The 23802-nt window shown below is 44.7% G+C and overlaps 1 protein-coding gene across 1 annotated transcript; it reads left to right on the forward strand.

The window, feature by feature from the left end:
* The first annotated feature begins 20619 nt into the window (after positions 1-20619).
* LOC134582743 (olfactory receptor 12D1-like) lies at positions 20620-21552 on the forward strand. Its single transcript, XM_063439383.1, has one exon. The coding sequence runs from the start codon at positions 20620-20622 to the stop codon at positions 21550-21552; it is 933 nt and encodes a 310-aa protein (XP_063295453.1).
* Positions 21553-23802: the final 2250 nt, after the last annotated feature.

Below are 23802 nucleotides of genomic sequence, written 5' to 3' on the forward strand. Positions count from 1 at the left end.
ATATAGAAACCCTGCCCGAACCCGGCCCTGAGGAGCTCGGCGTCCGCCCTATTACCGTAGCGGCTTAGCCATGGCTCCATCGCGTCTAGCCTCACTGGGGTTAGTCCCCTGGGCAGCGGAAGCCCCTCCACCGCCAACCGCGGACCCGGCTCCCGATCCCCCGGACTTACCTTTCTTGAAGCAGCGCTGCAGCCCATGTGCCCCCCCGCAGCCGGAGCATTCATGCTTAAATCGTCAGGAAGCACCCCATTTGCATTGGCCTTCATTGAACAGCCAGCAGAGTCCCTTTTGCAAGGCGGTCGACGAGGCGGACTGTCCTTTCGCGCCAGCCGCATGCTGAAAGGGCTGCGCCTTCTGCGCCATCATCAGCTTCATCCAGAGAGGCAGGTCCATCTGGTCCCACCTCATACCCGGATTAGCCGCCAACCGCTGTCGGAACTGCTCATCATACCGCCACCATGCCAGCCCGCCATAGGTGCGGTATGCCTCCCAAATCCCGTCCAAGTAGCAGAATAGGGAAGAGCAGACGCCCGGTGACTTTTCCCCTATCACGCTGGCCAAGACGCAAAACGCCCTTAACCAGTTCCCAAAGGATTTTGGTATCTTGCGATACTTCTTCCGCTTCTCCTCTTCCTCCTTCTTCTCATCTTTTTTATCTTCCTCCTTGAGGTCAATAAATTCCTCCAAGGGAAGGAGAGAGAAGATCTCTAAGTACTCCCCCTTCCAGATCTTGTCTTTCACCTCCTGTTTAAGGTGGACCCCGAGCGGGCCGGCAAACGAGACGTATGCGTGCTGCCTTGCCGCATCCGACACCCCCCCAGTCAGTTCCGCCCGCTCGTTCCCAGCATCTCCAGGGCCGGGTGCGGCCCCTGCCTCTACACTGTGTGCCGGCGCCGCCGGGGGCCCCACCCCAGGCCCACTAGCCGCTACCCCCTGCGCCCACACCTGCCCAACGCTCACCCCTGAATCACCCCCGCCCCCAATGAGTGGAGCAGTGATTGTAGTGTTTGTATTAGTGTGTCTGAGTGCAATGATCCGTTGGACTCACCGGCCAAGCCCCCAGAACCGGAAGCGCTCGGGGCTGCGATGGGAACTGCTGTGCTTCCACGAATGGCAACGTCCACTGAAGTCCCGCCAACCGGGGAGCTCACCCGGTGCCTCCTGCACACTGATGAAGAGCGGCTCCGAGACCTGAAACGAGGAGAAGAAGTCCTGGGCAGGGTGCACTGTTCCCCAGCAGCCCTCCCGTCCCGACCCAGGGAGCGCCTGCCGACCACCAAGGCCTCCCGGTACCCGCTGTCCTGTCGCTGCTTCCCAGGGGCCACACCCCGCGGGCTACGACTCCTACCGACACCACCTAAAACCTGCCCCCGTCGACCATGCCTGGGGGACCCCCCCCACCACCCGCGGACCCACTAGATGAAGATCGACGTCGCCGCCTCTCGAAATGCCTACCGGCCCTAGCGCACCTAACTGGGAAGGGACTCCCACTGCTAGACCCGGAACCCGACCTAACACTGGGCCGACCCCGCCTACGCCCCCCCCTCTCCGCCCCTGAACTACTAAGGGCCCCCCCGAACCCCCACTACCCCCTGTCCAGCCCTCCTAGACAAACCCCCTGACCTACCAGGGGAAAGAGCCCTCTGCCTGCCTACCTCCCCTACCTCCCCTTCTCCGGCCACCCTACCACTGGACCCCTGTGCCAAAACAGCCCGACCACCCCCTGCCACCTTCTGCCCTCGGCTAACCGGCCCCCTCCCCCACTACCAGTCTCTTAGGGGAAGCCCGACCCCCCTTGTCCCCTACAGCCTGGGCCCTGTCCTTCCCCCGAGTACCCTTAATGCCAGCCACATCATGGGGGGCCCCTTGAGGATCCCCAGCACTTGCCTGCTGCTTCCGGCTCGCCAGGGGCCCTCTCCGGGCCGTCCTGCCCTGGGCCCCGTCCTTCCCGGCCTCCAGTGTAGTGGGTGCCCTCCCGGGCTGCATCCCAGACGGGCCAGGCCCTGGGGAGGGCCGTTCTTCAGCCGCACGCCTCCGCACGCCGGGTGCCACCCTACCCGGTCCGGGGTGCGCACCGTCAGCCTCCGCAGCCGCCACCCGCCGGGAAGCACCTCGCCTAGGCCCGGGCCGCGGGAGGCGGGGCCTCAACCACGGGGTCCGCGGGCCTGCTGCACGTGCCGCTTCCGCCCGCGGCCTCCATTCCGCCGACACCTCCATCCTCCAGTCCCGATCCAGGACTCAGACGCCGCGGGGGCCTCCTGGCCCGTTGTGGCCTCTCTCCGCCGCCATCCCTCTTGGCCGCCGCCGTCAGGATCTGGTCCAGTTGGGCCCGAACCCAGCCCGCGTCCTGTCGCAGCGCCGCCGTCCGGATTCCAGCCAGCAACCTCTCCACGTCTTCCATGGCCCTGCAGAGGAGACAAAAAGGGGAAAACCTCACCCAGAAAAGCAGTGAACACCAGGGTGCACACAAACTCGGCTAGGTAAGAAATTAAATGTGCTCTGCCTAAAATGGCTGCCTATTTAAGTAGACCAGCCCTATTACCCACAACCACCCAGTCCTGGCCGGCTCCTCCTAAGCCCGCCTCCTAACCCCTGTCAAGGCCCTCCTCCGCTAAGCTGCGCTTTGGCTCATTGGGGCTACATTATTATTACCTCCAGAACTGTGTGGCATCCAGTTACTGGGGGGGAAATGGATGCCTGCTGTATGAATAATTGTGAATCTCCTCCTGCTATTTCCCATTCCTTGGGGCTCCTTGTTAACTTTCCCTATTGGGTAAATTACAATACCATAGCTTTCATAAGAGTCCAAGCAGGTAATTCAAGAGTCCATTACATGTAAAGACACAGTGTACACATAAGAAATAAATCAAAATAGAAATTATTATAACAACCATGTATATCTATAAAATATAATAAAAATTTATATATAAATTGTATTTAAAATTGGAAAATATTTTTTTTTTTTTAATTAAGTATACTAAAGTGAGTTTCCAAAATAAAATTACAGATATCAAAATCTATATTTAAACGATTTGGAGAGAGGGTTTCTAAATTGAAGATCCATCCCATTTCTTTTTTATTTATAATCTTCAAAAAGGTTTAGCTATTTTATGTACACCAATAAAATGCAATGATTTAAAATCACAATTATGGGGGGCGGGGCCTGACCGCCATGCTGACCGGTCGCATGTCCCTGAGGCTCCAGCTAACTTTACCTGTAACCGACAGAAAGCATGGGCTTACCGCTGACAGTTAGGCGGAATAGCCTGCTGAAGTGTGCAGGAGAGGGTTGGCACCACCGTGGACTCCGAGATCGGTAGTTTCGAGGCCCCAACGGTACGAGACTTCGGAGCCTGCGGCCTACACGGGAAGATGCTGGGCAGACGGCCGCTGCCCTACTCAAAAGCCTGGTTGCCACACCACAGCCCTGTAACACTCCTCACAGGCCCCGGTCCCCCCCCTTTGGGCCGGGGGGGTCATCCTGGCCCGTACTGGAGGGAGCTAAGGTGGTATGACAGGCTCCCCGGAGGGCAGGCAGAGTGCCTGAGTGCGTGTACTGTGCCTCCAACATGGCGGCCCACACTGGGCGCAAGTGCATACACCGCCAGCAGGCAACATGATACTCCTGTCACCTCGCTACTTAGGAACAAAGCAACAGAACCTTACTACACACTACGGCAAATCCTGGCTCACCTGACTCACAAACCCAAGATCTGGACCTGGTCCCCACGACAGCCTTCCTGGGCCTTGAGCCCCCAGAGAACGTTCCTCGAACCGCAGCCCCAAGCACACTCCATCAGCCAGGCATCCCGCTACCGACCAGAATTTGAACCGGAACCAAGGGCACAAGCAGTCGCTTGAGCAGAGCCCAGGGATGGCAGAGAGCGGTATGTACCAGACCAGCCCTCTCATCAAACCCTGCACACAATAACATCGGGTGGGAAGCAGGTGAGCCACAAGCCACAAGAACCCGAACAGCAGCTCAGTGCAATGGAACCAGGGAAACTGCATGATCTCTCCGGTGAGAATTCAGTGGAGCCTAGCACACAGCATTTCTGCTCACAGCTTATCACTAAGTTTGCCACACGTATGATACCACGCAGAATTAACACCGATGCTCCCCCAGATGTCTGCCGACGCGTACTCACACAAACATGCTCCTATCACTCCACCTAAGGACTGTCCTCCCCTTACTTTCTTTCGGTCTGCTACACGATCAGCTAGACATTCTAAATATATTTTGCATAGCAAAGTGCAGGGGTGAAGGAACTATCACTTACGAGCAATGGCATGTTACAGAGCAATGTTTCGGCGGACAATTACTCTTGAAGGTTCACCATAAATAATGGCTTCTATTCTGCATAAGCCTCATACCTTTATCTTCCATGACTTGCTATCACTCCTCATAAATAACACTGTCTTTAGCCGTTATAGGTCTAGATATCCTGCAACACCATTCTTCACTTATCAGATTAATGCTAAATAGGACTTTTGTGTGTTATTTTTAGTTTACATGTTAAGTTTATTCTTATCTATCAGACTTAAGGTACTGTTTGAATGCCATTACAATGTGTACTAACTGCAGATTAACTCTATCCTCACCATATTGTTAAGCTTTCAACAACAATTAAAAAAAAAAAAAGTGCTGTTAATAATTGCCATGATGCTGTATAATCTGTATTATCTCACCGGCTTGGACTTGCTATTGTGGCAATACAAGCATGTTTGTTAAACCTAAGCACTGCAAAAATAAAGAATAAAAAAAAAAAAAAATCACAATTATGGGCTTTTGTAAATTGAGCAGATACTGAATGTGTTAAAACCTTATTTTGCATATTCCTTAAATGTTCACTGATTCTCACTTTTAGTGGTCTGCTGGTTCTCCCCACATTTTGAAGACCACGTTTACTTTAAAAGATAAATGACATTATTTGTATTACATGTGATAAAATCATTTATAAAATATTTCCTATTGGTAACGTTAGAGAATATTTTGTTTTTTAGAGATAATATTGGTGGTTTTGCATGCATTGCCTTGCCTACAATTATATAATCATTTTGGTTTAGAATTAGAAATATTTACATCAACCATTTCTTAATTAATGTGATTAAATACTATATTAGACTGTACCTACGCATTCCAATGCTAAATTATTGTGGATTACCTTTAATATATTGCTTGTAAAAACATGCGTGGTATGTCTACTAAATGAGAATATTAAAAAGGGGGAGGGGGATATCACACAGTGGAGGGAAAAATACTATTGAGGAGGGACCAATAAGGTCCTCAGAGATACTTCTGGAGGCTTAAAAATATATAGTAAATCCTAAGATATCTCACAAAATTATCCACTGAGGGTAACTATGTATATCTGTACTTATAGCTACTCAAAAGGGCAAAACAGGTGTACATCCACCTCTGACAAACAGTATGTGTTATCTCAAAGGGGTGGCAAGTTAGAACCTGTATAATGATTAGTTATCGTAGAGGTTTATAATAGTGGCATATACGGACCTTCTGTCAGTTAAACTCAGACTGATTCTGAGACGTATAGCAATAAAGTATCAGACTAACATCTGACTGTCACTTAAGATGAAATTAAATACTATGTAATTACTGTCAGAGTCATAATATCTATAGTGCTATCTTAGATTGATACAGCTTGTGCAGAGAGAATATGAGATTAGTTCTAACACGCATGGGCAGATGTCCATATTACTTGAAAATAAATGCTGTTAACACACAATCAAGTATACTGCCGACACTAAATCCTGGCTGTCAATACAGTTCAAGCAAATGTTAAGTACAAAATATCAGGAACGGAGACAACCTCTGTTTGATAGAATACTATTTCAAACTCCTACCTGGACTCCCTCAACAGATCACCCTCGTGGGGAATAATTATCTGGTTTAATAAGTTAAGTTAATAAATGCTAGGTTCTCCTAGGACCCCCTCAACTACCTAGACGTAGCAAAAACTTCCAGTGGACAAAGGGATGCTGGGAGTCACTAAGTAGATCTAAAGAAATCCGACTGGGGTCCAGACATGGGAGGCAAAGTTTGCTAATGAAAAAACCCCTCAAAGAAACCATCCCTCTCCAAATAAATTATTTACACTAGATATACATCACTAAAGTAAGCCCAAAGTAACCAAAATAAAAGTGTACTATTGCGCCTTCGTCTGGGGCTAATAAAAGTTGTCTCTCTCGTTTCCATTTTTAAAGGAACTTTAGACACACTACCATTGGGAAAATACCCAACCACTGTAAACGGGGCGTGTTTGAGGTAATAACCTCTTTCGACCACATTGCAGCCGTTATGTTATACATATCAGGATGTATTGATCTGATTTAACTATTGTTATGTTGGCAATAAAAACATCCTAAAAGATCTTACATAATAGAATTCCTTCTCCAGAATACCTACATCATAGGTATATGGGGATCATTTATAGGACGTGAAGTGTGCTACTAGAGAACCTTAGACCAAGCATAAGACATTATTGCCGATGTCATAATAGTATGATACAACATAACCATATGCATATCTCTATAGTAGAGAATGTTTATTAATCTGTTATAAGTAGTGTTGTCGCGAACCCGAAATTTTCGGTTCGCGAACAGCGAACGCGAACTTCCGCAAATGTCCGCGAACCGGCGAACCGCGTGAACCGCCATTGACTTCAATGGGCAGGCGAATTTTAAAACCAACAGGGACTCTTTCTGGCCACAAAAGTGATGGAAAAGTTGTTTCAAGGGGACTAACACCTGGACTGTGGCATGCCGGAGGGGGATCCATGGCAAAACTCCCATGGAAAATTGCACAGTTGATGCAAACACAACATCATCATCATCACACCGTACCTCCATGTGTTTAATGCTGCCTGCCTGAGACATATCCCTGTTATCTACATCCTCTAGCAATAATGGTTGCGCATCACTCATTTCTTCAAACGGGTGTGTGAATAACTCCTCTGACATACCAAGTAAAGCGGCTGTGGTGCTAGTTTTGGTGGTGGCGGCAGGCAGGTGAGTGGTATCTTGAGAGGTGCCTGAAGCTAAGCTGGAGGAGGATGGTGCGTCAAGGTTCCGAGCGGAGGCTGTACAAGATTGGGTGTCCTGTGTTAGCCAGTCAACTAAGTCCTCAGAACTTTTCAAGTTCAGGGTACGTGGCTTCTGAAAACTGGGCATTATTCTAGGGCAAAAGGGAATCACAGCACCACGACCACGACGACCCCTGCGGGGTGGCCTGCCTCTGCCTGTCATTTTTTTGGGGATTAGTGGTACTATGCGTGCAAGCTACTGTGAGACCAGACCTTTTTTCTTTGTAAAAGCACGCTATAGAGACACCAGATATGATTGGCAATGTGCACTTGAACAGTTCTGCAGAGCACACACTGTAGGCCTGACACACCCGCTTGAAGACAAGTAACTGCTATTCAATCTATAACAGTGAAAAACAAATTTTCTTTGTAAAAGCACGCTATAGAGACACCAGATATGATTGGCAATGTGCACTTGAACAGTTCTGCAGAGCACACACTGTAGGCCTGACACACCCGCTTGAAGACAAGTAACTGCTATTCAATCTATAACAGTGAAAAATAAATTTTGGTTTTAAAAGCACGCTATAGAGACACCAGATATGATTGGCAATGTGCACTGGAACAGTTCTGCAGAGCACACGCTGAAGGAAGGACTGACAGAGCCGCTTGAAGGATACTGACTGGCTGCTATTAGCTTACACTAGAAACCTTTTTTCTTTGTAAAAGCACGCTAAAGAGACACCAGATATGATTGGCAACTGTCAAAGCACGCTGGCACAGGTCTGCAGAGCACACGCTGAAGTAGGCCTGACACCCAGACGCTTGCAGACAACTAACTGCTCTTCTATTACAGTGAAAAAAAATGATTTCTTTTAAATGTAAAGCTTAACCTATTGTTAAAACAGATATGAGTGGTGGCACTGACTGTGCAAATGGGCAAGGCATCCAACCTGACACAGAAGCTGGCAGGCAGGCAACTGCTCTTCTATTACAGTGAAAAAAAAATATTTATTTTAAATGTAAAGCTTAACCTATTGTTAAAACAGATATGAGTGGTGGCACTGGGCAAGTAGGCACAGTATCCAATGTGAACCTCACACAGAAGCTGGCAGGCAGGCACCTGCAATTACATTACACAGGAAAAAAAAAAAGCAGCCTGATGTTATAGCCCTAACAAGGGCTTTTTGGGGTGCTGTCCTTACAGCAGAGAACAGATGAGCCCTTCAGGATTGTAGTGGACACTGAATACCCTAGCCTAGCTATCAATTTCCCTATCTAATCAGCAGCAGCTAAACTTTCCCTCCTCTCACTAAGCATGCAGCTTCAGAATGAATCGAAAATGGATGCTGGGAGGGAGGTTGGAGGGTGTGGAAGGGAGGGAGTGCTGCTGATTGGCTGGAATGTGTCTGCTGACCGAGAGGCACAGGGTCAAAGTTTGCCCAATGATGACGAATAGGGGGCGGATCGAACTGCGCATGTGTCCGCCCGCCGCGGCGAACGCGAACACGCTAAGTTCGCCGGGAACTGTTCGCCGGCGGACAGTTCGGTACATCACTAGTTATAAGGCTAATAGGTTACTTAATTTCAAAAAATGCTTTTAATGTGAATCCAAATCTGAAAATTAAAGGACCTCTCCAGAGAAACAAAGGGATAGAGAGGGAGGATGACTTAATTAGTGAAAATAAGACAAGAGAAATTGAACGTTACTAAAAAAAATAGAATAATTGCTCTATACATATGATGGTATAAAATGATGGTATAGTAGACTAATTGGATAAGAGTATTTAACATTTACTTGAACTGTATCGACAGCCAGAACTAATCTCATATTCTCTCTGCACAAGATGTATCAATCTGAGAAAGCTCTATAGTAGAGTTGAGCGGACACCTGGATGTTCGGGTCCGACGGGTTCAGCCGAACTTCGGGGGTCGGGATCAAAATTGACCCTGAACTTGACCCCGAACAAAACCCCATTGAAGTCAATGGGGACCCAAACTTTTGGCTACAAAAATGCCTCTAAAAAAGTCCTGGAAATGGCTAGAGGGCTGCAAAAGGAAGTAAAATGGGAGTAAGAGTGCCCTGCAAACAAATGTGGATAGGGAAATCACTTAAAATAACATAAAAATTAAAAATACAGCTGAGCCATAAAATAGCACTAGATGGAATCTTTGATTTTAGCTTTGGAAGAATATAAATCTAAATCTAAAGCATGGCTGTCAGTAGGATCAACAGAAATATCCATTTGAGAGAGGTTTGGAGTGCAGGGTATTCTCTTTCATTGTTCAAACTGAGCTCAACTCCTGATGCATGGAGAAAAGGCCTTCACAAGCCTCTGCTATTGTGTACATAGTTTATACTAAGTGACCCATAGGTTGAGGAGGCGGTGACCGTGGCAGTGTAGGTGGAAGCAGCGGTGGAGGAGGAGGCGGTAGCCAACACTGTTTTTTTTATATATATATTTTTGTTAATTGGGGAAGCCCCCAAAATATTGGGACATATAAAAAAAGAAACTCTGTTCCGCAGAGCGACTGACCCGTGCGTGCTGCAGCTGAAACTCCACTATCGCCTGCTGCTGCTCGCACAGTCTCATGAGGCGGTGAGCGGGAAGGCCGAAGTTATGCTGCAGCGCAGACAGGCAAGCAGCAGCAGGGTGAGAACGCCAAAAGCGCGCACAGACGGCCTGCACTTTCTGCAGCAGCTCTGATATATCTGGGTATACACCGTGGCAGTGTAGGTGGAAGCGGCGGTGGAGGAGAAGGTAGCCAACACTGTTTTTTTTTTTTTATTATTGGGGTAGCCCCCAAAATATTGGGACATATAAAAATAGAAAACAAAGAATAAGTGCACTTGGGTGAGGCTAGTATAAATGTCTATTCTGCACAAGGTACAGACAAGTCCGGTGGGATCCATGCCTGGTTAATTTTAATAAATGTGAGCTTGCCCACGTTGGCTGTGGACAGGTGGCTGCGCTTGTCTGTGATAACGCTCCCTTCCATGCTAAACACATGTTCAGACAATACACTGGCTGCAGGGCAGGCCAGCACCTCCAAGACATAAAGGGCAAGCTCAGGCCATGTGCCCAATTTGGAGACACAGAAGTTGAATGGGGCAGACCCATCAGTCAGTACGTGTAGGCGTGTGCACACGTACTGTTCCACCATGTTGCTGAAATGCTGTCTCCTGCTAAGACATTCCATATGAGATAGTGGTGCTGGTTGTTGTGGCGTGCTGACAAAGCTTTTCCCCATTTCAGCCACGCTAACCCTGCCTTCTGAGGTGCTGGCGGTGCCCCAGCTGCGTTGGCGACCTCTTCCTCCTCCTCTGCCTTCGCCTTGTGCGTCCACTGAGCCCCCGGCTTCAGTTGGGAATGCCCACAGCAGCGCGTCTACCAGCGTGCGCCTGTAGTCGCGCATCTTCCGATCACGCTCCAGTGAGGGAATTAAGGACGGCACGTTGTCCTTGTAACGGGGATCAAGCAGGGTGGCCACCCAGTAATCAGCACAAGTTAGAATGTGGGCAACTCGTCAGTTGCTGCGCAGGCACTGCAGCATGTAGTCACTCATGTGTGCCACTACATGCCCAGAGGCAAGGACAAGCTGTCCTCTATGGGAGGTGTATCATCTGTGTTGGGTGCCACCCTGCTGTGAACACGGTTCCTCCTCCTCATCCTCATCATCCTCCTCCTCATCCTCCAGAACTGTGCCCTGGCTGGACAATTGTGTACCTGGCCTATGCTGGTGCAGGAACCCACCCTCCAAGCCACTTGTGCATGACTGGCCTGATAACCGTGGAAATTACCCCTCTTCCTCCTCCTCTTCCTCCTGTGCTACATCCTCTTCCATCATCGCCCGAGACATAGTAAGGCTGAGAACTGCATTATCGGCACTGGCCATGTTGGTGGAGTACTTGAAACAGTACAAAATGGCACACAGGTCTCGCATGGAGGAACACTCATTGATTGTGAAGTGGTGCTGTTCCGCCACTACATTTGCCCAGTGTGCAGTAAGGGAGATATATACCGTCCTTGCCCATGCGTACTGGTCCATGTATATGTGGACCTTGCCACAGATGGAGTTTCTCAGTGCACACCTGATTTTGTCAGCCAATTGATTGTGCTAGGAAGGGATGGCTCGCCTGGAAAAGTAGTGGCGGCTGGGAATCACGTACTGTGGGACAGCCATCAGGTTTTAATAACTGTCCGTCTCCACCAGAAGGAATGACAGCATTTCAAAGGCCATGAATGTTGAAATGCTGGCATTCAGGGCCAGGGATCGCAGGTGGCTAGGGGGGGTACTTCCTCTTTCTCTCCAGTGTTTGAGAGATGGACAACTGAACGCTTCCATGGGGCAGTGTGGAGATGCTTGGGGACGGTGGCGGACGTGGTGGTGTTGCTGCCACATCCTCTGTTTGCGGGGTGGCAGGTGCCACTGTGACTCCAGAGGTGGTGGAAGAAGCCGAGACAGCAGCAGAAGAGGAAGCAGGAGGAGCCTGAGACCTTTATTGTTTTTTGAGGTGCTTACTCCACTGCAGCTCGTGCTTTGCATGTAAATGCCTGGTCATGCAGGTTGTGCTCAGGTTTAGCCTGTTTATGCCTCGCTTCAGGCTCTGATTGCACAGCGTGAAAACCACTCGTGTCTTGTCGTCATCACATTGTCTGAAGAACTGCCACACTAGGGAACTCCTTGGAGCTGGCTTTGGTGTGCTCAGTTCCTGGGTGCGGTGGGCAGTAGCAGGCGTACCGTCTCCCTCTTATGCTGTGCTGGTGCCTCTGTGGGACCATCGCCTCTTCCTCCAAACTGGACACGTCACTCACATGACCTTTATTTCATGTGGGGTCTAGGAACTCATCATCCTCCATATCATCTTCCACCACTCCACAACCCAGCCATCCTTGCCAGTCTGCACACTGCCAAAAGCCACAGCAGTTGGCACCTGTGTTTCGTCATCATCAGAGACGTGCTATGGTGGTAAGTAGTTGTGCATCAGTGCACTCAATCTCTTCCGCTTCTGGGGCAGGGCTAGGTGGATGGCCCACGGAAACCCCACCAGCAGAGTCATCAAAAAGCAGAGACTGCTGCATGACTTGTGGCTCAGACTGCTTGGGTGATTTGCAAGGGGGTGAGGTGAAAGACAGATGGCCATGGGCTGCAGGTGCCAACTCTGAGCTTTCAGCAGGGGACCGGGTGGGAGACAATGTGCAGGAACTGGAGGCACTGTCAGACATCCAATCTACTATCGCCTGTACTTGTTCTGGCCTCACCATTACCATCACCATAAGCGCAGTATTCAACGCTTCAATTTGACTCTCAGATATGAAGAGCACACCCCAAATGTACTATTTAGCAGATTAGCACCAAAACAATTAGAATTTTTACAACTGCGCTGTAACCGCAGTTTTGACGCTTCTATTTGACTCTCAGATATGAAGAGCACGCCCCAAATTTACTATTTAGCAAATTAGCACCCAGAAAATAAGAATGTTTCCATTTGATGCTTCTATTTGACTCTCAGTTATGAAGAGCACACCCCAAATTTACTATTTAGCAGATTAGCACCAAAACAATTCGAATTTTTAAAACTGCCCTGTAAGCACACTATTAGAAGCTTCTATTTGACTCTCAGATATGAAGAACACGCCCCAAATTTACTATTTAGCAGATTAGCACCCAGAAAATAAGAATGGTGTCCTGAGGAAAGTTCCCAGTTGTGAACTGAAACGTTGAACACTCGGATTAAATGCTTTTTTATGTTGAAGTCCTTGAGTGCTGGCTTTCTGTTTGGAGACTGTATTTGTGTGCAGCTGAGCATTGGGCCAAGATTTGGAGAGCTGGAGTGCAAAACCCCCACCGTATTGTGTATTGTACAGGTATATACATACACTTACACATACACTACCTAAGTGTATTTTGATATATTTTGATATATATATTAAACGAACACTATAGTCACCTAAATTACTTTAGCTAAATAAAGCAGTTTTAGTGTATAGATCATTCCTCTGCAATTTCACTGCTCAATTCACTGTCATTTAGGAGTTAAATCACTTTGTTTCTGTTTATGCAGCCCTAGCCACACCTCCCCTGGCTATGATTGACAGAGCCTGCATGGGAAAAAAAAACTGGTTTCACTTTCAAACAGATGTAATTTACCTTAAATAATTGTATCTCAATCTCTAAATTGAACTTTAATCACATACAGGAGGCTCTTGCAGGGTCTAGCAAGCTATTAACATAGCAGGGGATAAGAAAATCTTAATTAAACAGAACTTTAAATAAAGAAAGCCTAAATAGGGCTCTCTTTACAGGAAGTGTTTATGGAAGGCTGTGCAAGTCACATGCAGGGAGGTGTGACTAGGGTTCATAAACAAATGGATTTAACTCCTAAATGGCAGAGGATTGAGCAGTGAGGCTGCAGGGGCATGTTCTATACACCAAAACTGCTTTATTAATCTAAAGTTGTTCAGGTGACTATAGTGTCCCTTTAATATCAAAATACACATAGAATGATATTACAGATACTCACTGTAATTTTCTTTTCCTGGCTATTATTCATGGCAGCATGGTTAGCTCCTCCCCTTACAGCCGATAGTACAGGAATAAACCAAATTCCTTTAAAAGGAATTCCCTGCATAGGTCCCTCAGTCAGTAACAAGTTCCTACAGAATAAGTAAAACCAACACTTTGTGGGTAGTATATGCTGCCATGAATAATAGCCAGGAAAAGAAAATTACGATGAGTATGAATGCATTTTCCTCTTTCCTGGCTAATCATGGCAGTATATACACAAGGGAATACCAAAGCTTACCAGAGAGGGACAGAAACATACATAACTATCAATGACATAATCAGAACAATTCAACATAGATGAAAAGATTTTACTGAGTTAAGGACGTGACATTATGCCTCATTGATTGCTACAATGTCAGGTATGTAATGCTGGACAAACGAGTTTAAAGAGGTCCAAATGCCAACTTTACAAAGTTTGAGCAGAGACCATTGCCATGGAAGCCCACGATGCTGCAACTACACTAGTGGAGAGTGACCCGAAACCCTTTGGTACAGGTAGAGAATAGCATTGAAAAGTTATAACTTTAGGCATGATCTAAATGGAAGACAACCTTATCCTGTTGAAATTTAGTGAATGTGGATACACAGGATCAAGCCTGGAGTTCACACATTCAACTTGCTGAGGCACCAGACACCAGCAACAGCACCATCTGTGCTGACACCATCTGACACCATCTGTGCTGACACCTGCTAGAGGTTCGATTGGTGGTTTAGTCAGAGCCTGTAAGACCAGTGGTAGGTCACATATGGACTTCAATATTCTCAGTGAAGGCTTGAGTTTAATTGCTGCTTACATGAAGCAAAGCACCAGGGGCTCCAATACTCAATGGGTACCCTTCAGGACAGGTAGAGAATGACATTGATAAGCATTCACCTGAGTCAGGATCTCTGTTGCTAAATGGAAGACAACCATATCCTGTTGAAAATTAGTGAATGGAGGTACACAGGATCAAGCCTGGAGTTCACACATTCACCTTGCTGAGGTACCAGCCACCAGCAACAGCACTTTCTGTGCTGACACCATGGAAGCTGCTGCTAGATGTTCAAATGGTGATTTAGTCAGAGCCTGTAAGACCAGAGGTAGGTCACATATGGACTTCACCACCTTAAGTGGAGGCTTGAATTTAATTGCTGCTTGCATGAAGCAAAGCTCAATGGGTACCCATCCATGTGGAAAGTGCCAATCTGTGCTCCTCTAGAGTGTTATAATTCAGACCATATCAAGGTCTGATTGAGGAGTAATTCCAACCTCTATTCTTGAGACCAATAGACAAATGTATGCCAAGTTTGTAATCTGTAAAGTATGTATAGGACTGTAATGCCTATACTTCTAGAGACACCAGCTTCAACACCAGATCTTAAGGATCTTGATGTATCAATGAACCTTGTAATTATAGGTCTGGATGTACTGGAATATCCCTAGGAGGTTCCAGATTCATCTTTCTCATCAAGGGAATTTAGAGTCTTCGTGTCCTTCCACTGTCTCCTCTAAATTTCCTTTAGGAACGCTGAATACAGGAAAAGTCTATACATCAGACTGAGAATCTAAATTTGAGTCAGAGAATCCTGACCTTGAGCATTATGATCCTAAAAACGCAAAAAAAGCTTCTGGATCTGGTAGTTACAATAAGTGGCCATCAGATCTACATAGGGTATCAGCCAAATCTGAGTTAACCCTAAGGATACGTCGGGACAAAGTTGCCATTCCACCTTGACCACTATTACTTGGCTCAGGTAATCAGCCATTGTATTTTGAGCCCCTGGTTGTACTTCTGTGCCCTGCTCATCAAGGGCTGTAATTACTTTATCAATAAGTGCCTGTGAGACCCACCTTGATGATTGATATAAAATACATTTGCATTGATATTTGAGCAAATTTGGACCCACTTGTTCTTCAGCAACCTTCCGAAGTGAAGAAGAGCCCTGAAATGACTCATAATTCCATAACATTGGATGAAAATATTGTTCCTTCGCTTATTCACAGACCTTGTGTAACATGGTCCAGACAATGTGTATCCAATCCTTGCAAACTGGAACCTAAGGAACTTGTCCTTCCAAATTGCTAGGGATATGGATCTGATTGACTCCATCCCGAAGGCTCTGTCATTCAGACTATTGTTTTCCCTTCTTAGGTCCAGTATAGACTTCCATGTGCCTTTACTTTTAGCATCAGAAGAGAGACAAACATTGTCCCAGGAACCACTCTTGTTAAAGAAATCACATTTTTTTGTCCAGAAGGTTTCATACATATTCCTTCAGTGCTCTACCTGAATTTTCTTGTTGATATAGAGACTCTCATGTCTGAAGCTTCAGTGCTATACCTTCTTTATAGCTCTATTAGAACGTTGAAAGGCAGGTTACCAACTGCCACGAGTTACCTCTTGAGTATACCCTGCAGGGTATCAAAAGCTTTCCCAAACAACAGCTCCCCTTCAAATAGAATGGCGTAGAGGGCAGAATAGGAGGATGAGTCATCATCCAAGAAGCGGAACCATAATGCTTTCCTAGCTGCTATAGATAAAGCGCTTTGTTTGAGAGAATATACTAATTACATCTAAGGAAGCTTCTGTGAAGAAGTCACTTGTAACCTGAAGACTCCAGACTGCATCTTCAATCTTGGCTCTTAATATCTCTATCCACAGTAGCATCTAGATCTTTAGACACTGTTTTAATGGTTCTAGAAACAGCAGTAAAAACTACAGCTGGATGACAACCTGCATCAGCAGGCGTATAAATTTGGACAGGTCTGCATCCACGTTTGATCCATAGGCTTGCGTAAAAAAAAAAAAAAAAAAAAAAAAGCAGAGTTGTTAAGCGGTAGCATCGTCCCACCTGTCATGTGACTGTGCTGGTATAGGTGGTGCTGGAGCAGCTACCTTATGGAGACAGTCAGAGCATAACTGTTTTTCTGACACTGCTTTCTCATCAGAACCAAAACATGGTGTAGATTTAGAAAATACTTTGCAACTTTCCTTTGTGAGCTATGCCAGCATGTCCTGTGGCTGTGCAGCTATAGGTGAAGCTGAAGTGGTTACCTTCTGAAGACAGGTAATGCATAACAGTTTTCCAACCACTGCATTGCCATCACAATCAGAACACTGTAGATTCAGACATAAAATAAACAAAAAAAATATTACATGTGGTGAAGTATAAAAGTACAAAAGGGCACTGTCAACTTCTATAACCAAGAAAACAGTGAAACAGATTTAAAACTGGCTGAGAACAGCACTTACCCATGTCTGGAGAACCTAAATAAGTTTGAGATGTTTACAGTAATTTTTCCCTCCATTTTAGGTACTTTATGGCAATGGCCCTAATCCTAGATGACTGCCAAAATCTATATTCCCATAATGCAAGAGATCGGTATTGGGCGTCTTCCAAGTGAATTTGCTGGCTAGAGACCGGGGAGAGAGCTCAGTCTGTAGCATACATGACCCCTGAACACCAGGGAACCGGGAATAAATCTCTGGGACCGAGGGGAGGCATAAAGTAAAAGTGCCTGCAAGGTGATAAAAAGGCAACAAGGTGCAAAAAATAACCAAAGTTAAAGTGACACTCCAGGCACCCTGTGAGGACCTCCAGCGTCGCTCATTTCCCCATAGGAAAGCATTGAAATTCTATTTCAATGCTTTCCTATTGGGAGTGCTAATGCGCATGCGCAGCATTGCCGCGCATGCGCTTTAGGACTCCTCGGCCGGTGGGCGGGATCAGTCTCGCCCACTGGCCGACAGAAGCACAGGGAGGAGCGGCGCGGAGGAGGAGACAGCGACGAGGGACATCGTCACTTCCTCATGTAAGTGACTGAAGGGGTTTTCACCCCTTCAGTAACCAGGGATTGGGGGGGTGGGAGGGAGAGGGACCCTCTAGTGCCAGGAAAGCTGATTGTTTTCCTGGCACGGGATATTCCCTTTAAAGGCATCTTAATAAAAAAGGCATCACAGCATAAGGCAGTAAAGGCACAACTGCATGATGAACCACAGTTTAAAGATATTACAGCTTAAGGGACAGCTGCATAATGCATCTCAGTTTAAATGCATCACAGATTAAAGGCATTACAGCATAAGGCACAACTGCATAATGCACCACCTTTCAAATGCATCACAGTTTAACCCCTTAAGGACACATGACATGTGTGACATGTCATAATTCCCTTTTATTCCAGAAGTTTGGTCCTTAAGGGGTTAAAGGCATTACAGCATAAGGCACAGCTGTATAATGCATTACAAATAAAATGCATCACAGTTTAAATGCATTACAGCACAAGGCACAGCTGCATAATGCACCAGTTTAAATTCATCACAGTTTAAAGGCATTACAGCATAAGACACAGCTGCATAATCCACCACAGTTTAACCCCTTAAGGACCAAACTTCTGGAATAAAAGGGAATCATGACATGTCACACATGTCATGTGTCCTTAAGGGGTTAAATGCATCACAGTTTAAATGCTTCACAGATTAAATGCATTACAGCATAAGGCATAGCTGCATAATGCACCAGTTTAAATGCACCACAGTTTACATGCATCACAGTTTAAATGCATCACAGCATAAGGCAAGGGACACTATAGTCACCTGAACAACTTTAGCTTAATGAAGCAGTTTTGGTGTATAGAACATGCCCCTGCAGCCTCACTGCTCAATCCTCTGCCATTTAGGAGTTAAATCCCTTTGTTTATGAACCCTAGTCACACCTCCCTGCATGTGACTTGCACAGCCTTCCATAAACACTTCCTGTAAAGAGAGCCCTATTTAGGCTTTCTTTATTGCAGGTTCTGTTTAATTAAGATTTTCTTATCCCCTGCTATGTTAATAGCTTGCTAGACCCTGCAAGAGCCTCCTGTATGTGATTAAAGTTCAATTTAGAGATTGAGATACAATTATTTAAGGTAAATTACATCTGTTTGAAAGTGAAACCAGTTTTTTTTTTTCATGCAGGCTCTGTCAATCATAGCCAGGGGAGGTGTGGCTAGGGCTGCATAAACAGAAACAAAGTGATTTAACTCCTAAATGACAGTGAATTGAGCAGTGAAATTGCAGGGGAATGATCTATACACTAAAACTGCTTTATTTAGCTAAAGTAATTTAGGTGACTATAGTGTTCCTTTAAAATAGCAAAAACAAATAAAGTAATGAAGAGAAATAACCTACATGTCCTTGAGTTAAGGGAGCAAAATGCTCACATCCTAAGGGCAGTAGGACAGGAAAAAGACTGACGGTCCTATGCATGGTTACTCCTTTTAAAGGAATTTGGTTTGGTCGGTGTTTGTGACTCAGTGGCTACTAAAAACGACTGGACATACCCAATTTGCAAAAGGCCTTGGGTTGTCCTCTATTGCAAATGATATGCCATCATGGGGGTAATTCTCATTCCTGTGAAAACCAAAGAAAAAGTTACCTGCGCTCTCTCCTAAATCCATATGTATATTTAAACAACTGGAGGTAATTTGGTTGCTCCAATGGCCATTGGAGGGAATGCCCACCTGCCAACGTAAAGGCAGACCCCCCTAGGCGGGTCCTACACTGACCATTCACATTGCTTCCTTGAGCTTCTGGCAAAGATATCTCTAATGAGACAGAGAGGGGTATTTTTAATATACACCCCTATTTACTTATTAACCCTTAATAGGGAACACATGGGATGGGCTGCAGCATTGTAATATAGTAAAAGCAGTAAAAGCAAACAGTATTATGACATTCACAGTTAAAATGTCATGCAGGACTAAAAAAAAAATAACAAAATGTCTTAATTTCTCACATTATTTAATATTTTATTCATATTAAATTATGTTTCATAGCTAAATATTTGATGTTAAATGAAAGCCCTGAATAAAATGATATATAATAAATGTGGGTGCACATAATATGAAAGAGGTGAATTACGCCTGAACAGACATATAGCGCAGATTCCAGTTTTTGTTTATGTTTTGTTTTGATCAAAACGTGTACATTTGGCTCAGTCCTTAAGGGTTTAAAAGGTAAATATTTTTGGTTATTTATTTACTCACTTGTTTGGTGGTTACCTTGTGATACATAGTGAATTGTTTGCAAGCTATGGTACTTATGTAAACCTTTGTTATACATATTTTAATGCTTTTACTACATATATACTTCAAATATAGATTGACAAAAACAACATTTATCAAAAATACCATTAATGAATAAAACTACAATAATGAAAAAAAAATAAGAAAAGGGATTTACTTAATTTTGATCTTTCAGCCGCTTAGTATATAATTCTTTAATTTGCTTATTTGCTATCCTGAAATGGGATTTCCATAATTAAGGATGCCAAATTCGAGAGCTATTTACTAAACAGAAACGGAAAGAGAAATATTAATAAAAAGGACTTTTATAAATTTTGCACTTCTTGACGTTTACTAGATTACTACCTGAATTGGTTCTCTGTCGTGCGATTGCCATATTTAAAGATAACAAATTAGGGTGCTGTTTAGAAGATAGCTCTTTAATTTTGTAGTTGTGAAAGATGTCAATTGTATGCAGGTATTGCAAATTAGGGTGTTATCTACTAAACAGCTGAAAGTTCAAAATTAGGAAAATTTAATTTCTTAATTTTGATATTTCAGCAGTTTAGAAGATAACGCCCTAATCTTTTGATTTGTAACTTTGTGACTGTCAGCTTCATATATTCTCTAAAAGTAATAATGAACAGATATTACATTTTTTAAACAAATGTCATTTTATCCAACATAGAAACATAGAATGTGACGGCAGATGAGAACCATTCGGCTCATCTAGTCTGCCCAACATTTTTTGAATCAACATTTGAAAATGAACTAATCTAAATGATACACAATAATTTTTTCCTATGCATATCTATAATGAATACCAATGTTTCAAATGATTTGTATTGTACAACAATGTATAGAATGTTGAATTAATTAACATGTAAGGAAAGATAAAGTGCTGCAGAATATGTTGGCACTTTATAAATAATTGTAAATTGGAATTTGTTACTAATATACATATTGTTTTTCAGCCATCCAATGGATCCAGAAAATCAAACATCAGTTTCTGACTTTTTCTTAAGAGGACTGACTGATATTGTGGAGCTTCAGACTACACTATTTGTTATTTTTCTGTTTTTCTACATTACAAACTTAGTAGGAAACATCTCCATTATGGGAATAACCATTAAAGATCACAGTCTTCACTCACCCATGTATTTCTTCTTGTGGAATTTGTCTTTTCTCGATATCTGCTTTTCATCTGTTGCTGTACCCAAGATGCTTTCTGACTTCCTAGCTCTGAAAAAGACCATCTCGTTTGCTGGTTGTATCTCTCAAATACATTTCTTCCATTTCCTTGGAAGCACAGAAGTCATGCTCCTCACAGTAATGTCTTATGACCGATATGTGGCCATTGGAAATCCCTTACGCTACTCAAACATTATGGACAAAAATTGTTGTGTTAATTTGGCTCTAGTCTCTTGGGTTACTGGATATTTCCATTCAATGTTACACACTGTGATGACTGCAAAGCTTCCATTTTGTGGACCAAACCTGGTGAACCACTTTTTCTGTGACATTAAGCCAGTGCTGAAGCTAGCTTGTACAGACACTTCTCTCAATCTAACACTTCTGGTCAAGGTCACAGGTACCTTAGTCACAGCAACCTTGCTTTTAACTCTTCTCTCCTACATCTTTATTGGTAGGTTTCTGATAAACATACGCACTGCTGAAGGGAGAAAACGTGCATTCTCCACTTGTAGTGCTCATCTCACAGTTGTGTTCCTTCTATATGGAACAGCTATCTTTACCTACATGAGATCTTCAAGCCAGGACTCTTTAGATCAAGACAAAGCTGCTGCTGTCTTATTTACAGTTATAACTCCAGCACTTAACCCAGTCATTTATACCTTGAGAAACAAAGATATGAAGAGAGCCATACAGAGAGTGATGAGCAAGATACAGTTTTAATTAAAAATGTTGGATCAATGCACTAAATGTCAAAGTCATATTATGCATGTTAATTATTGTTTTTGTGATATATATTAATGGTTAATTATATTACATTTGAAGCATTATTGGTACATTAGTTTATGTGGTGATGTTTTTTTGGTGAGCTTGAAAATATGTTTATTTTTAATTACTGATGTGAACTTGTAGGTAATGGTCTGAGAAAATGTGCTCTGATCGAATAAGGCCCAGCTGTGAAGAGCTTTCTATGTAGATCTGGAAACGAGACAAAAAAAAAAAACAATGACATCTGACGTATTATGTAAAAATATTAATATTAGGCAACATGAGGAAGTAATCCATTGGAACAAATCAGGACTGGAATGTTGGAATGTGATGCAGAAGGACATTTTAATTAAAGTGGTAAAATGAATGCAAATTGAGTACTTCACAGAAATTAAACAAATGTTTGGGTGATGTAAGAATGATGATGAGAAACATCATATAAGTAATTAATTAAATAGCTTTAAAAATGTCGCTTAAATGTAAAGATTAAATACACATTTACTCAAGTGGCCAAAGGGTCCCTAACCATAGACATTAAATGTGGTATCCCCATGAGAGGCTACCCCTTTAACCTCTGCAAGGGCAGGAGATGTCCACTTTCTAAATCTTTAATGTATGCTTTAAAGTGGGTCCTAACTCTAACCCATGAATCACCCTTAAAAATCCTACCTCTCCCCTCTTTACTTAAAAAAAAAAAAAGTCAGGGGGGCGGGGCCGGACCGCCAAGCAGAGTGGGGATGCATGGCACTATAGCTCCCGCTATTTTCAGGCAATATGGCCCCAAAACGCAACTTCTGGCACTGAGTCACGGCAGGCAACTGCACTATGAGGTGCTAGGACCGGAGATCAGTCAGCGACCCGCTTATGGGCCCGTGTTTGGAGAGAAAACGGAGCTTCGAGACCAAGGCCTAGTCAAACCTATCCAGGTGGTGAGTAGGGCGGACGGCCGCTGCCCTGCTATCCTGCCTGGCTGCAACACGGAGGTCCCCTAACGCAATGGGGTGATGGCCCTGCTTCCCCCCCTCTGGGACGGTGGGGGTTATCCCGGCCTACCCTGGGGCTCTACCCCGAGTGGGGACTTTGTTTATCACCTAAGATGGTGGCTGAGCCTGAACGGCATGCTATGGAGAGGGCGGCCCCTCCTCGGGGCTCTTGGCGCTCACTACGGGCAACTCAGGGAGAAATCATTAGGGCAACCTTCCTATCCTGTGTCCCGTCCTGGCAAGTGGCTCCAAGGGTACTCAGACTGTAAGCCGGCACGTTCCTGTACAAGCGAGCTACGCGCATGACAGCCGAGGATCATTCTGAAGACCTCACACATACCCAGCTCCCACCTGCAGCCGTCTGACACTACCTGACAAGCCACACCACGGCATCTTTATTCGGATAGAGCTGAAAAACACAGAACTGTGACCTGCCAGTGATGGGAGTTAGCTGCGCTCTGCATGAGGACTGGGGCTGCCTACTCTCTGCCTCCTGAACAACTACAATCAGGATCCAGTTCCCCTCTCCTCTGGGAGAGGAGTCTCTGTTCGGAACCCAGGGTTATTTGTTAATCACGGTGGCATAATTTTTATTTTTATTTTTTAAGCAAACGCCAACCGTGCCATATTGCCTAGCATATTTGTCTCTCTCACCTAATCTACTATAACTATGCTTTAAGTTTTTGCCTTTGTTTCCATCTCTCAAGCCTGCTATCAGGCAGCTAAGTGCAGATTCAGTATAAGTATCCTAACAGCTAAGCGAGACTAGCCTGCATAGGCTTGTGCATTATTCACAGATTACAATGCAAATATGATTATACTGCATGTATACATTCTGTTAGCTCGTGACACAGCATGCCAATTCTAAGTTTAGATAGAGCAGCGATGTTACCATATGTACCCAGCAAGCCTCAGATATTTTCAGCTAGCATGTTAATCCCTAGGCTGTAAGATTAATCAGTATACTGCATTACTAAACTCTGAGACAGGCAGATCTTCTGTGCAACTATGATCCATTGTTTAACCTTTAACATGTCTCCTATCTTGAATATAAAAAAATGTGCTATGTATTTCAATGCCATACCTATGTTATTGTATGTTTCCAAACCTGCTTGCACCTGCTATTGTGGCGGTACAAACATGATTGTTCAAGCTATGCACAAATAAAATAAAGAATTAAAAAAAAAAAAGTCAGAGGGATAAAACATTGAAACAAAATCAA

This window comes from Pelobates fuscus, chromosome 13 (genome assembly GCF_036172605.1).
Source record: "Pelobates fuscus isolate aPelFus1 chromosome 13, aPelFus1.pri, whole genome shotgun sequence".
Classification (NCBI taxonomy): domain Eukaryota; kingdom Metazoa; phylum Chordata; class Amphibia; order Anura; family Pelobatidae; genus Pelobates; species Pelobates fuscus.